The 18,875-nt window shown below is 41.6% G+C and overlaps 1 protein-coding gene across 4 annotated transcripts in view; it reads right to left on the bottom strand.

Moving 5' to 3' along the window:
- LOC306919471 (uncharacterized protein) overlaps positions 1-17,444 on the bottom strand; it is a 30,539-nt gene extending 13,095 nt beyond the window's left edge. For 2 of the 4 annotated variants that reach the window (XM_079532241.1, XM_079532240.1), the window contains exons 1-3: positions 17,342-17,444; positions 11,972-12,068; positions 10,112-10,393 (exon numbers count right to left, since the gene is read on the bottom strand). In XM_079532241.1, the coding sequence (XP_079388367.1) occupies positions 10,112-10,393; positions 11,972-12,041 (352 nt within the window). In that variant the 5' untranslated portion in view covers positions 12,042-12,068; positions 17,342-17,444. Of the gene's footprint in view, positions 1-3,428; positions 5,633-8,076; positions 8,221-10,111; positions 10,394-11,971; positions 12,069-15,910; positions 15,970-17,341 lie in introns of those variants that run through there. The other 2 variants (XM_079532238.1, XM_079532239.1) reach the window with 2 other exon arrangements.
- Between the last annotated feature and the right edge of the window lie 1,431 nt (positions 17,445-18,875).

Here is an 18,875-nt window from a genome sequence, read left to right as displayed (position 1 = left end):
TACCTAGTAATTATTACTGGTGGTTTATCAGCTGGTGGTTCATGAGCTATGCCTGATTTTCAATCGAGTGCTACAGTGCCACCCTTTGTCCAATGGTTGTGGGCTTTGTGTCTAAGCAGGGTGACATATCCCTCTAACATATTGCCACATTTCGTGAAAAACAACGGCATGGTTTGGCCTGGAGCGCTGACATAAGAAAATATGTATAATTCAAAATAGTGGGTGATCTAATGCATTCACATGGAATCGGGCAAGCGGTAGACGGCAAACGGCAAAACCTGCTGGACGGCACGGTAAAAATATTAAATATTTTAACATTGATGCCGTCTGCCGCTACCGTCACCTGAACTGGCTGCCAGGCTGCCGTGCCATCCTGTTCCGTTTAACGTCCTGCTCCCGTCCACTAAAATGACTTACGGTTTGCCATCTACTGCTTGACTGATTCCATGTGAATGCAGCATTAGCCAGGGTCAGAGGTCAAAAGTCAGAACACGAAAGTTGTTCGACACGAGGAGACGCATATGTCTATCCAAGTTTTATTGTTGACGGTCAAACGGAGCTATACCTGTTCAAATTTTGCATTTTTGATTGAGTGCTATAGCGCCACCCTTTGGCCAATGGCCGTGGCTTTGCGTTCTCACCGTTTAGCATACCCCTCTACCATATTGCCAAGTTTCACGAAAACCGACTGCACGGTTAAGCCAGAAATGCAATTTTGTTTTTAAGGGGCCAGGCACTTCGGGGGCGGCCCCTTAAAAACAGACAACTACAATAAGGGACCATAGGCCATTTAGCTTGGCCCCTTAATAACTTGTGGAAATTAATTTCTAATCCTTTCTTAGATAGGTGACGATTTGGCCAATTTTGAATATTGTATATTTTCTGTAAAATTTAAAAAGAATTGAATTACATTTGACGCAGTGATGGTCTCATAATATATTTTTTTCTTGTTTTTCTTTTGGAGGTTACAAAAATACCAGATAGTCTGTATAGACTGTGTTAGCAGAGCTGCCATTACAGCGATAAGGACTAGTCTAGATAGCCTGGAGCTAGTCGGAATAAACAAACATAACGGAGGAAAATAATGAGGACTCAGCACTTACATTCAGCTCGTGACCATAATAACTCGAGCATCTTTATTAGCAGCGTCATTATATACACATTGGGTAACAGGAATATCCGGTACTTCCGGTGTGGCACTTCAGAATAAGGGTTTATCATTTATATATATACAGACAATAAAGATCACATCTTAACATCATCACGGGAATGTGTCGCCGCACTAAGAGGTGTTGGTAGAAAGAGTGAGACCACAGCATGTCATGATGGATCAATCCACATCTTTAATGTCAATCCTCCGGCCGGCCTGCCAGCCAGGAGAAGACCCCCAAAACACTTCTCACAGTGAACAGGAGTATAAATGTGGTCACTTCATGTCGTACTGTATTCTAGGTCCGCTGGTGACCGCTAAGAAAAGGAAGGCACGTGCATAGGCTTCAGCCCCTGCCCTTTTACCCGTCTGTAAAAAAACTGCCCTCTTCAGTCCATGAAAGTAGCATTTACTATGGTGAAATAAATGCAAAATGTGGCCATTTTAAAGATGTTTTTGCCAATCTGCTCAATCTGCTCAGTTCAAAGCTTGTAGAATGTGTGACTTATATAAATACCACGACAAAATGGTCGTGCATCTGTTCCCAATGAGGCAGCCTGCTCATATCTCACCTTTGGAGGAGAGCTGGCTTGCAGAGCATGGCTTAAAACTTAGGCTGATCGGCTGTGGGGCCAATAGGGCTATACTGTAGGCTACTGTATATTGATCACAACATGAACGCCAGACATGCATGCCTCGGTAACTCCAAATGGCCCGTGAATCATTTAATATTTCATGACGACATATCATCACAAGAACGCATCAGTGGACAAAGAAATCTGACAAAGAAATTATAGCTGTGTTGTGTGTCCAGATTTGATCCATTTCCCCAGTCATTCCGACATACGACAGTGATATGTTATTAATCAAATAATAATCATAAGCTCTGATGAAAGATATCAAGACCCGGCCCACAACAGCCCTGCCAATCAGGCTCAGCCCTGTTGGCACAACAGGTTGTGTGTCGGTCTGGCGAGTGGGAGACTGGGGTTCAATCCCCACTACCTGCGAAACACTACATCTGCAAAAGGGAATGATTGAGCAATTGTTCAATATAAATGGCTTTTATAATATTCTTGCCAAGTTGTATTAGCCTTTAGTCTTGAGGTCAAACTTAAATCAATTAACTTCTTTCTCATTATACGTGAGAAAAAGGATATCCTACAGATTGCTACTTTATTAACAAGTGGATCCATCGTATAGGGGCTTGCTTGCCAAAATAAGCTGATCTACAAGTGTAACGCGGTGCACAACAGACACGCTGTTATCTTGTAGATCTGTCCATTTGAAACATGTTAGTAACGTGTTCCGATAGCGACCATAAACATCATCACGTTAGATTAAACGGGCGTGTATGTTCTACGCGAGGCAGAACCTACAAGGTGGAAATGCTTGGTAAAGAGGGAGTCCGCTGACTGTCAGGTTCATGGGCTATACCTTTTTTATATTCAAATTTTCACTTGAGTGCTAAAGCGCCACCCTTTGGCCAATGGTTGTGGGCCTCACCATTTAAAGTAGCATAGCCCTCTACCATATTGCCAAGTTTAGCAAAAAACGACTGCACAGTTAAGCCAGAACTGCAAGTTTTGGCAGCCTCAGCCGATCTGCGTTGCTGTACGAACAATAAGGGATCTTACCCCATCGGACTTGACCCCAAATAATTATAACAATAATAATAACAAATAATAATAATGGATGTAATTAAAATAATAATAATAATACCTTGAGTATAGGTAGTACAGGTTAAAGAAAAAAATAAAATAAAAATGAGAAAAACTGTAGCAGTTGTAGGCAGTTTGCAGAATATGAAAGAACCTTCATTCCAACAGACGCAAAATAGTTATGTATTTAGTCACAAGCTCTTGTTAGTACTTTTAACATTGGTTCAATATTTATAAAACACAGACACATTTAACCACTTTCACTTTCTAAATCCTGAAAAAAAAGAACAGAAAGAAACAAAATACTGAAGAAACAAATCTAATGTGCAGGAAAATGTGTTAACATAGCATCACACTTGGTTTATGAATCTACACGCTGACAATGAACATGCTAGTATGTGTGGGATACACCCACAACAAATGTGACAAATCTCTGCCAATGCCAAACCTTCTGTTGCCATTTAATTGTTTTGAGTTTCCAAACGTATAAAGGTATAACGTCTGAAACATCCAACGGTATAATTAAACAGTGTTACCATAGAGAAATAATCTACCAAAGACAAAAACTTTCTCTGCCATGTTTATATAGGTTTTACATACAAAAAGATAACAATAAACTAAATTGTGGTGGTCTTTAAATTCGGATGGTGACAAATAATAACAATAAACAAAAAATAATTGGGCCAAACAAATTAGAAGAAAAAAAGGGGAGGGTAACACTTTGAGTTTTTATTATTTCTAATTATTTGTCCGGACCAACATTTGTTGTCATTGTCATGATTTGTCACAATCTGAGTTGGTTTTATCCAAGGCTTAAAAGGTCTTTAAATAAATACGCTTTGATATGTGATGTCACTTTTCTACAGGGTTCTGTGGACATTACCTAATTCCTTTGTGAAGTTGCTGTTGAAATGAATAGGAGATCCAAGCAGGCACATATCCTTCTTTCCATTTATTGGTCAGTTTTACAGACAGGTTACAGATATCATCGTTCCATAGTTACAGCATATTGAGGCCTTCGTCCCCGGCAGAGCGCCTAGGTCCCCCCTTGTATCTCTCTGCTGTCTCTCACTTACTCTCTCTCTGTGTGTGTGTGTGTGTGTGTGTGTGTGTGTGTGTGTGTGTGTGTGTGTGTGTGTGTGTGTGTGTGTGTGTGTGTGTGTGTGTGTGTGTGTGTGTGTGTGTGTGTGCTTAAGGCTCTGTTGCCTCTCAGTCAACAAGTTACGACAGGTTCAGCAAGTTACCACAGCAGAGGTCCTTTTGTAAAAGGATTCCTGAGTGGTAAAAGTCACTGTCCACTATATATGACAGGAAGAACTCACAGCTGTTGTAAGCTTTGTCCCTAGGCCATCTTTAGTGATTTGCTATCCTAGATGAACTCACTCAGGCTTCCCTGCATGTGACCTCTAGGCTGAAGTGTTATGTGTACAATTATGACATATGTTGAGAGGCATAAGCTATCAAAATATACATCATGTCTATGGGGAAATTAATGGGAACTTATCTTTTGGTGCCCTCTTCGTTCTGAAATGGGGGGGACTGTGACGCTCTATTGTCAGATTATGCGATTCCACTGCTTTAGTATCTATCATCTGTCATTGTCATCCTGGAATAGAATGAATGATGTTATATCATGTGTCAACTCAAATGGGTTCATGGGGAAAATGTGCATTTATTACTATTACAACTAACCACTTCTTCCCTGTATGATTCCTCCTCATTATCCTCAGATGTGCATTTTGACCCAAGCATTTGGCACTAACTGCAACTAAAGGGTTTCCTCCCTGTATGAGTCCTCATGTATCTATGGGCTTTCCCCTTTCATGAGTCCTTGTGTGTGATTTTAGAGTAGCACTCCTAGCAAAGGCTTTACCACACACGTTACAAGTAAAGGGCTTTTCCCCTGTGTGAGTCCTCATGTGTTTTTTTAGATCACCACTACAAATAAAGCCTTTACCACAAACTGTACAAGTGAAGGGCTTTTCCCCTGTATGAGTCCTCATGTGTGATTTTAAATGAACACTCTGAGCAAAGCCTTTACCACAGACGTTACAAGTAAAGGGCTTTTCCCCTGTGTGAGTCCTCATGTGTGTTTTTAGATTAACACCCAGAGCAAAGCCTTTACCACACACGTTACAAGTAAAGGGCTTTTCACCTGTATGAGTCCTCATGTGGTTTTTTAGATCACCACTATGAATAAAGCCTTTACCACAAACTGTACAAGTGAAGGGCTTTTCCCCTGTATGAATCATTGTGTGCCTCGTCAGATCTTCCTTACGATTAAAACATTTACCACAGTCTGTACAACTAAAGCATTTCTTCCCTGTGTGGCTCCTCGTGGAGTGAGTTTGTTTTGATGATTTCAGGTCCTTGGACAGCTTGCTGCTCAAAGACAATCTTTGTCCTTCCACATGTTGTGTCTTGTGTGATTTCAGTGTGTTTAAAGTTGACTGACCTTCACTGGGCTCCTGCCACTCATCACTGTCTTCAGTGTCAGATTCAGAACAGTGTGACGAGAGGAGCTGGTCATCACCAGTTGGTTGTGATGTTCCACAGTCCTCTACATCAGCTTGTGTTTTCATGTGCCGAGTTGAGGTTCCGGCTACAGGCTCTGTCTCTCTGTTTTCATCATCATGATCATCTTCACTTTTCACTGCTAGTAATGTCAACGTTGACCTATCAGCCTCCATTGTTCTTTGAAGTAGCTCCTCTTGTTCCTCTTTAATCTGTGGTGGTTGTGGTTCCTCCTGGACCAGACTGGAGCTCCTCTCCGGTTGTTCAGTGAAAACCTCCTCTTTACACACAGGGAGGTGCGGGACGACTAGAAAAAAGACACAAAGTGAGAAAAACTTTTAATGTTTGAACATCATCTTCTCCATTTCTAATCAAAGACAGTTTTCAGGGCTTGACATTACATTTTTGAGCCACTTGTCATTTGGACAAGAACATTTACTTACTTGTCCAAGTATAGATTTTAGAAGACATCTTTTGTTTGTATTGATTATAATGTTGCATTTGAATAGTTACAAATAAGTAACAAGTGTTCAACAGAAGGTTATGACAAAATTACACTGCAAGAAAAAAGAAAACTGAAAACAATTGACACAAACTCAAACTGGTTGTTGGAAGTATTATTGGAACAAACATGTTCCAATAATACAATGATTTTTGACTGTGTCATACATAGTGTGTAGTGGTGACTCCAGGTCTTAATCTTTAGTTGATGCATGATTTGTATAATAATATAATATATAATAATAATAATAATATCAAACAATTACAATTTCTAAAAAAAAATACCATTTATATTAGGACTCCCACCCGTGGGTCCTGGGACCCACTGCAGACCTAACAACATCACTGTGGTACATTCTGTTTCCTAGACGGGCTCTCTGCTATGGCTGTCCCTCTCTAAGGAAGGACAATATAATAATAATAATAATAAAGCTTTATTTGTATAGCACCTTTTAAGAACCAGTCACAAAGTGCTTTAACAGAGAAACATATATAAAGACATAGCAAGGAGGCAGACTATAGAATAAAATACATTGTCAATAATGCACAAAATCAACAACAACAGAAGAAATCAATAAAAAAAACATAATAATAATAATAAATAAAAATCACAAATCACAAGGGTAGGGGGTCGAATGCAGCTTTGTAGAAATGAGTCTTAAGGAGTGATTTGAAACGGGGCACAGACTCGGCAAGCCTGATCTCTAGGGGCAGGGCATTCCAGAGAGATGGTGCACGGATAGCGAATGCCCGGTCGCCTACAGTTTTTTTGTAGCCTGATTTGATAGATAGAAGGGCTGTGCCGGATGGTCTTAGCTCGCGAGCTGGCTCGTAGGGGTCGAGTAGGTCAGAAATATAAGATGGAGCAAGTCCGGATCTAGCTTTGAAGGTAAATAAAAGTATTTTAAAATTGATTCTGTATGAGACAGGCAGCCAATGTAGGGTGGCCAGGATAGGGGTGATGTGATCGAATTTTCTGGAGCCTGTTAGGAGGCGAGCTGCAGCTTTTTGAATGAGGTGTAACCGGCTGATGGATTTTTTTTGAGAGGCAAGAGTATAGGGAATTACAGTAGTCTACACGGGAGTAAATGAAAGCGTGGATAACTTTGGTGAGGTCAGGGCGGGAGAGAAAGGGTTTGATTTTTGCTATGTTTCTAAGGTGAAAAAATGAAGACTGGACAACTTTTTTTACGTGACTCTCCAGGGAGAGGTCGGAGTCCAAAAAGACACCCAGGTTTCTGGCTGCAGGTTTGATATTGGGACGTAGGGGGCCGAGGCTGATTTCAAGACGGTTGAGAAGTTTTGCATGATCGATGGTGTCAAAAGCTGCTGTTAGATCAAGGAGAACTAGGACGGAGCAGTTCCCAGAGTCTGTGGCTAGAAGGAGATCGTTGACGACCTTCAAGAGAGTTGTCTCCGTGCTATGGATGGCACGGAAACCAGATTGGAACTTTTCAAAGAGGGTGTTCTCGGTTAAATAGTCTATGAGTTTGGTGAAGACAACTTTTTCTAGAACCTTAGACAGGAATGGTAATTTTGATATAGGTCTGAAATTGGTTAGTACAGAGGGGTCAAGGTTTGTTTTTTTAAGGAGGAGCGAGACTAGTGCAACTTTGAAAGAGGGGGGAACAGATCCAGAGGACAAGGAGCTGTTAATGATAGATAGTATATGGGGACCAACTGTGGGAAAGATTTCCTTAAGAAGGGAAGTAGGGACAATATCTAGGGGGCAGGAGGAGGATTTCATATGGACAATGGTTTTGTGGAGGTTTGCAAGGGATATCTGGCCGAGAGAGCAGAGGGGAGCAACGGGGGTGACAGAAGGAATATCCGCTCCGCTGCACAAAAGGGCAGTTAAAAAGGGTTGTGCAGTGACCAGCAGGGACCTAATTGAGTCGATCTTATTAATACAAAAGTTTAAGAATTGTTCACAGCGATCAGGGGATGCCTCAATGCGGGTTTGGGGACCCCGGTGACAAGCTCAATGGTCCTAAATAGGGTTCTAGAGTTGTTGTAGTTTTCCGAGATGAGATATCAATCACTAGAACCAGGGATGGGTGTTTTCTGTGTATCTACGATGGTTAAAATGGAGTTTGAAGTTACAATGGGCTTGTCTGATAAAAATGAATATAAAATATCTAAATACTGAATTGAGCGAATTAAAAACTGTCCAGAGTAGACGATGACATTACCCACAATTATTTTGAAAGTGAAATATCCCTTTATGTAAGTAAACAAAACAGCACATACCTATACGGTACAACTTTACTGCAGGTTGCATCTTCGCATCAAACTGTACACGTCTCTGGTCCACCTCTGGCTGTTCCTCTGACAACGTTGAATGTCTTTTGGAGGCCATCTCTCTAGATACTGTAGACCTCTCCCCGTGATGCTCTGTGGAAATCACCAGTAGAAACAACTTGTACTTATCATTCAATAAGGGTTTACTGAACAACCAGGAGTAGTCTGGTGACCACCGGAGAGACGGGTGAAAGCCGGAATGTAGACGGCACCCGGGAGCAGTATGGGTTGGCGCCCCAGCCTGTTTATTCCGTGAGGAGGAAGCCCAACACACCCACGGTGAGGCCTTTAGGAGGGCCATTCAAGCTGCAAGCGGAGTCTGCAGCACCAGGGTTAGTTAGTTGCTGGTTTTTACAACAGACTGAAGTGAACTGAACTTTATAAATAAATCCTGTGACGTATTATTTATAAATAAGGACTCAGTGTAGTTTTCTGTTGGACTGTGAACCATTGCTGTGAATTTACATTTTTGGTGTGATTTGTACAGTTATGGGTGCATGGTTTAATACATGCACCCATGTTCTGAGAGTTACGGTATTTAACCCTCAAATATTGTCGGATGAAAAGCCGTCTGGCACCCCAAACTACAACATTTAAACGGCAATACAATACAATATCAAGGATCACTTTACTTAATCATGCAGTCACTATTGTAAAATGCATTCAAACAATGTTAAAATAAATTATTAAACTACTGACTATAAAATTATTCAATCTATATAATTATAATGGATATTATTAGACCGTTGTTCTCAGTAACAGTAAGGTGGTTTGACGGGTTCCCCAGAATATTATAATACAATAATTATCTTTAATACCAGTAAGACGCCCGAGGGCGAGAAGCGACCTCACCCTTTGCACGCATCCGCCTGGGTGACAGCAGACTGCTGGGCGAGCGCTAGCGCTTTGGAATGGGGGTCAGATCAACATATCCGCCTGGGTGACAGCAGACTGCTGGGCGAGCGCTGGTGCTTTGGCATGGGGGGTCAGATCAACAGCATCGGCAGTGGGGGCAGTATCACGAGTGTACAGGGTTTGATGAGGGCCCATGTAGGGCCGGGCCTTCATTTGCGCAGCTACATTAATAACTCTGGGGCAGGCCCGTCTAGAGTTTAAATGTCAAGGGTGAGACATTGAAGAGGGATGGGGAAGGATCAACATATGGACAGGTATGAACAGGTTCTGACATATATCCATATATGGTGATCTAATGGTTTGAGGTCAGAGGTAGAGTTGCTGGCCAGTATTGATGTGATCTCCATGGGCTTAATTGCGACAGCAGGTCACATTTACTATGACATCAGGAATCTCCATCCCTGATGGCGTCACATGATGTCACGAGACCTGGGCATCATATATAGGGGCTTTCCCATATGTGGGGATTTTGACTATTACACTGAAATAGACTGTCATAGACTTATTTGACAGCACTGTCATTACTGTTGTGTTGGATTTATGTTAATGTGTATTGTCACTGTTTAAACCATCAATACTTGACTCAAACTTGACCTTTCATTCTACTACTAAACCTCTTTGCTGGAAATAGCCAATCTACAACATCACAATGCCTCACAGAGCAATTATATTATGGTACGTTAGAAAATGAACTATTCTATTTTTGAAATAAATAGCCAATGTACAACCTCACAATGTGTCGCTGTGAGCTTGCAGATCTGCCATTTTCATTTGTGCTTGTTTTCATGTTTCTCTTGCAAAACAGCAAAAGGAAATTATGCACAAAACACAAAACGCAAAAACGTATGGGCTATAGGAAACAGGTCAATAAAGGTAGGATCCAATGTCTCCCCGCTTGGCACTCAGCATCGAGTTTTGGATTAGGGTAATTAAGGTACAGTAAACATTTAGGCCAAAAGGATTACACAAAAAAAGTCATGGGGACTTGTTTCTTGTTCCTATTTTATCCAGATATTATCATTGTCCTGATTTGTTTTTGCCAAGATTATCTTATAGTGAAAATACATACTATGGTCTGGGTGGTCTTCAGGTTCCTCCTGTTTAATAGAGATGTCTTCAGGTTCCTCCTGTTTAATAGAGATGTCTTCAGTTTCCTCGTGTTTAATAGAGATGTCTTCAGGTTCCTCCTGTTTAATAGAGATGTCTTCAGGTTCCTCCTGTTTAATAGAGATGTCTTCAGGTTCCTCCTGTTTAATAGAGATGTCTTCAGGTTCCTCGTGTTTAATAGAAATATCCTTGGCTGAGTCTGGAGAGTTCATCTTCACCTGCAGTCTGGACTCCACACACTGGTCTGAAATGAAGGAATTGAATAATGACTTTCCTATGAACTTGAACCCTAGTGGAGAATATAACATTAATATCTGCAGAAGGTAAAGGCAATACCTAATACCAACTCTATTAACCTTACCAAAGAAAATTAAATTGACATTTTAGGGCAGAACTCTTGCTGAACATATGATTGTAAATTGCATCCGCAAGCTACAACTTAGGTCGCCTTCACACCAGAAAGCTTTACTGCGTTTAAAACGAATCCTGCTGCACATTGTCGGAAAGTGTGCTTCGTTTGAAGTCTCATTAGAATCCTAATGCACATCAAAGAACCGCATTCTACTCCGCCAAAAAAACGGGGGTTTCGCTTCACTTCCAATCACACTTGATTTCGATTCGGTGCAGGTGGGAATGCAATCGCATCAAATAAAGGAAATGAAGCAAACAATGTGGCGGTCTGGCGGATGAATGAGGAGTAAAGTTGGAGACGGAGAAGGGATATTTTACACAGCGATATGTCCCCTTTACCGTGAATAGACGTGATCGAATGAGGAGACCGAAGCCCTTATCGAAATATGGTCAGATAAGCACATTAATCAATTTGCTGAAGGAAACACGTAAAAACACTGCAGTGTACAGAGTATTGTCTCTGTCTGTGCGTAAACATGGAGGGATGTCCCTGTGTGCAGGGATCCAAGTGCTGGAGACTTTCTTCATCTTGTTTAAACACATGCTTAAGCATGATCTATAAACTGTATAGCTGACATGTGCATAGTAGCATACAAATTTGATATGATGATCGGATAGCCTAATCTCTAGGAGTACAGATTGTATAGGCCTACTAATTAAGGATCATTTTGCGCTCCCGTCTCCATGTGCCTCGGCCATGTTCCCAAAAGAACAGTCAGTGCGTGACGGATGGGCGGGCACACACACACACACACCACACACACACACACACACACACACACACACACACACACACACACACACACACACACACACACACACACACACACACACACACACACACACACACACACACACACACACACACACACACACACACACTCCCTGACAACACACATGCATCCACGTTACCCTCAAGTCCTAACTATTAGAAGCATCATTTTAACACCATAGATTTCACTGACTGCGTAGTTTATGAATTGAACACATTGATAAAGTTCTCTGCTGCGTTTCCAATTGCTGTGGATTGTAGAGAAAAGGCCTTGTGCACAGCTACAAGGACAGGTGCGTCGGAGCCGGTAACCATGCGAACAGGGACGAATTAACCCCCACCAGGGCCCCTGGGCCGGTATATTTTGCAGGGCCCCCATAGATTTTCGTGTTTTTCCGTGTTTTTATCATCTTTTTGACCTAAATTTAACAAAATCAATGGCCAATGAAGAGCTCAAACCTAGTTCCGCACGGTCCAATTTCCCTGAAACGTTGTCATCTGAATAAAACTACTGCTCTATAAGTGAAGACAGTGTGTGGGACCCTTTTCTTCTCAATTGCTGTGGATGACAGCGGAAGACATTGTGGCAGACCTAAAGAACAGAAAATATTAAAGAAAGGAAGAGCACATGGAACTTACTGAGGTGTGGGTGGTCTTCAGGTTCCTCCTGTTTAATATAAATATCCTTGGCTGAGTCTGGAGAGTTCATTTTTCAGTCTGGACTCCACACACTGGTCTGAAATCAAGTGAATCAGGAGAATAAGAATCGTGAGATTATGGGATTCATGTATTACTATTAGTGAAGAAATCATGCTTAACTTAAGTGTACATGCACACTCAGAAACGCCACTGTCTGTGGTTTTGAACTATTATCCGATGTTCAGAGGTCATTTATGATTATCTGGTGATTGCGATTGGAACATTGGCGTTTTCTAGAGCAAGGATTGGCCTTATTTTAGCTTGGTAGCATTAACGCTTACAACGCTTACAAGATGGATAACAAAAGCGGACGCGAGTCATAGTGGAATAGCCTGAAATCACCTCCATCAGGCAGCACTCATTGTTAAAGTGGGTTTGAGGCTAATTTTGCAGATCATGAACAAGACAGGAAAACAATTTTCAATGGCATGCATTACCTGAATGACTGACACAATAATACAGAATGTTTTGTTGGTAAGATTTCAATGGTTGGTGCATTGACTTGAATAGGAACCTCTAAAACTCCATTTCAGGTATACTTTTATCTCTGAAGTCGTATGGCCTACAGTCCAGAGGCCAACCTGAGGCCAAAGTTGGCCACATGGTGGCGCTATAACAGCAGACTTTACGTTTTGGCCTATAACTCTTGAACCGTAGGTCGTAGAAAAAAGGTTTCGGTAACACTTGCTGACTATATGGAAATAATGATTAACTAACCCTTAAGTAATACATTAGTTAACACTTTGATTGCTGGAAGATCTCAACAGGCCTATTTGGATGTTGCTGCCATTTAACATTGCACAAAGGCCTTGTTCGGGGGCCCACAGTAAAATGTTCTCTTATAGCGAGAATCACACGCCTACATCAAAAGAAAGCTGAACTTGTCCACTTCAATTAAAAAAATACATTTTGATTTTACCATGTTCCATTCTGGAGATATTGACCTTTTTGCAACACCTGCATTTGCCTGGAAGTGGTTATCTTGAACAGCGAGCAGAGTTATGGATGGTTTAAAGTCAGAGACATTGACAGGCAGATATAAAATTGAACCCAATAAATATCCTATACATCCTATACACCGAATGAAAGCCCTGAATGTGTACTTTTACGAGGAAAAGAGTAAACATTGATCCCATGTACAGTTAGACAGTAATTGGTTATTGAATGCAGCTTGTGCCCACCAGATAACTTCAGAGAAGACATGGACGTGAACTCCTCAATATTCACAAAATAAGGCCTATAGCGACATATAAATACTATATACCGTATGAAACAGAAGACTCTCTGCTTTCATAAGAAAAAAACTTCTACTGTAGTAATAATAAAAATCACACCCATGTGAAGTGAGTGGTGCAACTCTGTCAGAGTTGCACCATGTCTTCTCTGCAGTTATATCTGGTGGGCGCAATGTGCATCCACCCAGTATCCAATTTATGACAAACTGTACATGGGATCAATGTTTACTCTTTTCCTCGTAAAAGTACACATTCAGGGCTTTCATTCGATGTATAGGATGTATAGCATATTTATTGTGTTTATTGTTATATCTGCCTGTCAATGTCTGACTATAAACCTTCATAACTATGCTTTCTTGATCCGTACGGCTATAAAAAGTCCCATTCCACCGTTCGGTTCAGAACTATAGTATAACGGTGAGACGCGTTGTCATCAGCTGATTTTGTTTTTCAAGCTAGTGTAGGGGAACATGCCTGGGCATGCTAACCTGGCACGGCCAGACTCATAGCGAGGGTTCACTGATGTTTCCTCCGGGGAAGAATCTTCAGTGAATCCCCGCTATGAGGCTGGCCAAGCCAGGCTATGGGCATGCAGCTTGGGGGCGATGGAGGGGGGAAAAAGCGTCACCCGGCTGTGATGTCGACGAGAAGGAAAAAATGACTTCCACAGATGACAACACCACGGTTTAGGTCGCGGAAAAGTTCGTTATACATTACACCCGGGTCGATTACGTCCCCGACGCGTTCATTGCGGTCTTATCACTACAATTATAATGAATAAAAAAGCGTTACAATCACACGTCTGAGCGATCTCCGATTATGACGGCTCTGCATGGCGATACGTGATCCACCAACGGAACACTGTCTTGTCGTGGCGGCCCCTCGATACTGTGGTTAGTTCGTAGTATTGTAGGCTCGGGGATCGTTTGGTCGCTACAGTATGAAGAAGGAAACATGCATCTGTCCATGTGTGTTGCAGATGTTATGCATTTGCAATGCCGATCTGGCAGCGTTCCGTTCAGCGTTCATCATGTTTTTTTCCGAGAGACAGAGGAGAGCATGTACCCCCTCGCAAGATCCTCCTCCTGGAGAAACAGGAGGGGAGGGGGGAATCAAATGTCCGAGCCGAGGTGGAAAGCCTGGTGAGGCGAGGTTAGGTGAAATTTGATTCTTTTCACACATCGGCATGGGCGCTTACACTGGCTTCTACACGTAAAGCGGCCCGCCCTCCTGTTTTCAGGAGGGGAGGGGTTTTTTTTTTTTTTGTTTTTTTTTCTGATCACGTGAGCGGGACTAAGCAGCAATGATAGGGCGATGGTTCTTCATTGTCCGGGTGGGTAAAAAGATGAATGAAAGTATGCTATAAAAAAGTGATTGAAACGTATTGATACGTGATCCGCACCCGACGTTTGATTAATTGATAACGTATTGATACGCGATTCGCGTCGGCTGTGTTAAGCATTAGTTAAACATTACTTCATCGAGTTAACCATGTGTCATGGCTTTCATGGTTTAATTTATAGATCTACTTTTATCAGCCAAATATATGCCCACGATGAGTGCTCATAGGCGGGTGCCGCGGGTAGGGTTAGTGAGCAGACTCGGTCTCTCTGGAGGTCGTCCCTGGTTGTCCTGACTCCCCATGGGCCAATTTCCTCAATTATATGGCCACGATGAGTGCTCAAAGGCGGGTAGGGGTCTCTCCGGAGGTCTCCCTGGTGCTTTATGGGTCATTTTTGGACTGACCCATTTAGTGTAATAGCTGTAATAAGTGTAATAGTGTAATAGTATAATTAGGGTAATAGTGTACTTAGTGTAATAGTGTAATAAATGTAATAGTGTAATTAGTGTTATAGTGTAATTAGTGTAAATGCGACTATAGGTCGCAGATTACTATGAGAACGTCTCGTGATTTTGGTTAATTTTTATCGTCACTTCTTATCAATAGCTTACCTCTTACACATTGTAGCACCATGATAATCCCTATCACCACTAGGGGGCTCCCCCTGGTCATACTACAGCACATTTGGTAAAAATAAATGTTTTTGTAATTGTTTGGGAATTTTGATCATCGCCACTATTGGGCTCCCCCTGGTCTTACTTCACGTAAAATAATAAATCAACAAAATTAGAAACATTTATATTTCACCAAACTAAGTGCTGTAGTAAGACCAGGGGCAGCCCCAAAGTGGTGATAGGGATTTTCATGGAGCTACACTTAATAGGATGTAAGTTATTGAGCAAGATTCCACATACAAATTCACCAAAATTAAACTTTACCACACTAAGTTCTGTAGTAAGACCAGGGGGAGCCCCCTAGTGGCGATGGGGATCATCATGGTGCTACAATGCATAAGAGGTAAGTTATTGATAAAAAATGTATGATATAAATTAACCAAAATCACGAGACATGACCATATATGGAGGCGTGACCGACCGACCAACCGATGGACGGACAGGGTTTGCAGGTTCATAATAAGGTTTGCAGTTGCACTAATTACACTATTACACTGATTACACTATTACCATAATTTCACTATTACACAATTACCCTAATTACACTCTAACACTATTATACTATTACACTAATTACACTATCACGCTATTATAGTAATTACACTATTACAGCGCTGGTTTGCTGCACCTGGCCGGCAGGTTTTTCGCACTTCCCTGTTGGCCGGGTGTGGCTCTCTGTCCCGGTGCTGGTTGCGCCTCGGTGATGTCTGCGTGCAGGGTGCCCCTGCGTGGACTTGTCTATAGCTGGAAGCCTGGAGGAGAGGGGCAGTGACTTGGCCAATCACTGCTGACCCGCCAACTGGAGAGTGTAGTGGTTGAGGGTTGAAACACTCTAAGAAGTTTGGCGACCACCTGATGACCTCTCTTCCAGGCCAAGGCATCCATTCGAAATCGAATGGAACATGGTTAACTAATGATAGTAGCCTCTATGAGGTAATGTTTTCTTGCTGACTTTCCGTATAGTCAGCAAGTGTTACCGATTTCTTTATTCTACGACCTATGGTTCAAGAGTTATAGGCCAAAACGTAAAGTCGTCTGTTATAGCGCCACCATGAGGCCAACTTGTGTAATTATTTTGTTGCGTAGGCCTCTGGACTGTAGGCCATACGAATTCCGAGAGAAAAGCACCTGAAATGGAGTTTTAGATGTTCCTATTCAAGTCAATGGGAAAATGTATTCACTAATAAATGTAAATAAATGTACCTTTTTTTTCGCAAATAAATGCTGTAGTACAATCAGAAGTACCCCATTGACGTGTGATGTAAATTTGGTGGTAATACTCTGCATATAAATAAAGTTATTGAATATTTTCACTTTCGGTGTTGCACTTTGTAGACGGTCCCTAACCGCTCATCTTACCGTCTGCTGAGATGCATATAATCTATTAAACTCGGAGGTTGGCTTTTTGGGATTCAAATCAAGTTGTAGTTTGTTCTTTATCTAATCAGGATAAGAATGAGATTTTTTGTGATTTAGGAATGTTTCATTCCTGAGCTATTGAGCCCGGAAGAGCGAATCTGTTGCGAATCTCTTTCCATCTTTTCTCAAGTCTATAAAATAACCACTGAAATACTAGGACACACTGACGTAACCGGTAGGAACCTGGCAGCGGTGGCCGAACGGATAGCGGCGCGGTCTAGATACCGGAAGGTTCCCAGTTCGAACCAGCCGTCCGACACGTTAAAATTACCACCGCTGAAATGCCCTTGAACAAGGCATCAACCACTACGATGAAATGTGTTCTATGAGCAGGGCCTGGCTGGAAACAAGTTCTTGAGCTTAGCCCAGATACCCTGGGTAAATATAGATTTCATTTCATTTCATTTCATTTCATTTCATTTCATTTCATTTCAACCTTACATTAATAATAGTGGCAGATGCAACCAAACAATGTAGCCTATATTATTGCTGCTGCTGCTGCTACTAGTACAACTACTGGTTGTTTACTTATAGCATTTATTAACAAGCAAGCAGATATAAGAACAATACGACTCCTCCATCTAGAGATGAGTCAATAAAGACAAACGGATGAAACACAACGTGAAACAGTTCATCTTACCTGCTGTGTTTCAGTGGTTGAGCAGAACAAACGTCCTCCTGCTGCTTAACGACGACTGTTTCCACGAAACGATTTAGCTTTCTTGGTATATTAAAGTGTCAACAGTGAGACGACGTGCTGTTTCAACAAACCAGGCTTATACTGTGGATTTTAGCGGCAGCTGCCCTACAAGGGTGTGCACATGCGCACTAGTACTGGAGCGTACGTACCATAAACTGTCAGTAGGGGGAGCCATGGTATACCGTAATACTTATGCAGCATTTTCCCTTTATTCTTACTCCAGCTAATCCAGTTCTTTCCATTCCCTCCTTTCTTCTGTAGGCCTACTTCATGCAGTATACAGTAGAAGTATCCATGGTTTCATTAGATTAGCATTTTGAACAGATTAACAAAGTGGAATCCATATCCAAGGTCCATTGCTTGAAGTTTCTGAGGTAAATTAAGTTATTATTAATTTGTATACACCTCTATGAAATGATACAGTAACTCTGTTTATACCAGGCCCGGCGCCAGGATAAAATGACTGAGGGGTCAATTGAGATTTGTTTTAATATGATATATTTAAAAAAAAACATATTGTGTTGCTAAATCAAGCAGGCAGTGTCAGTTCTATGACTCAGCTGGTCATATGCAATATTGGAATGATAGCACTGCCCCGCCAGGGGGGGTCCGGGGGGGCTCCCCCCCCTGGGCTCCAGATTTTTCTTTAAATTTGCGATGAAAATGCTTCAATCTGGTGCATTTTGAGATAACAATTAAGAGGCTAGATCTATAAAGAACTACACACATCATATTAGATTATTATCATCTTTACTGTGCTATTCTTGCCATTTGCCAACATCACAGTAGGCTACAAAACAACATTGGATAGGGCAGGGGTGGGCAACTTTGATGATGGAGAGGGCCACTATATTTCAAACTCACTCCAGAGGGCCACAATGCATATAGTCAAAAGTAGCTGATCTAAGGGCTCAAAACGTGTCGCAGTGCGATGCATTTTGAGCTTGTAGATCTGCTTTTTTGCTATTTTTTTAAATTGGAATCCTGAATTACTTTCACCTATTTTTTAATTGGAATCCGGAAAAGTAATATTTTTTATTTAATTTCAAATACATTTATATGTTATGTTAACTTTATGATTATGAACTGAAATGCAAATATTGGACATAAAAAAGGCTAGTACTAGTCATTAAGCTACTAATATAGACTGAAGTAATTAAAGTGGGTCATGTTTGCATGTTTGGAATTGTAACAGCTGAAATCAATAACATATCAGTATTCTGATATTAACCTGCAGACCGCATTAAGTGAACTGAGTCTGTGCTCAGAGAATACATTCTTCAGCGTGTCCACAATAGTCCACAGCCCACTTTGCCACTTGCCCTGATCCACTGCATCAATAGCACCCTCCCCCCAATGGCAGACAATCATATGTCAGACACATACATTCAGTTGATCCGAATTAACATGTGTTAAAAAAATTTTTTTTTGAGGGGTCAAGGAGGTCGGGTTGAGGGGTCAAGTACCCCCTTTG

This window comes from Electrona antarctica, assembly GCF_951216825.1.
Source record: "Electrona antarctica genome assembly, contig: scaffold_25, whole genome shotgun sequence".
NCBI lineage: Eukaryota > Metazoa > Chordata > Actinopteri > Myctophiformes > Myctophidae > Electrona > Electrona antarctica.
This window is presented reverse-complemented; position numbering and strand designations above follow the sequence as displayed.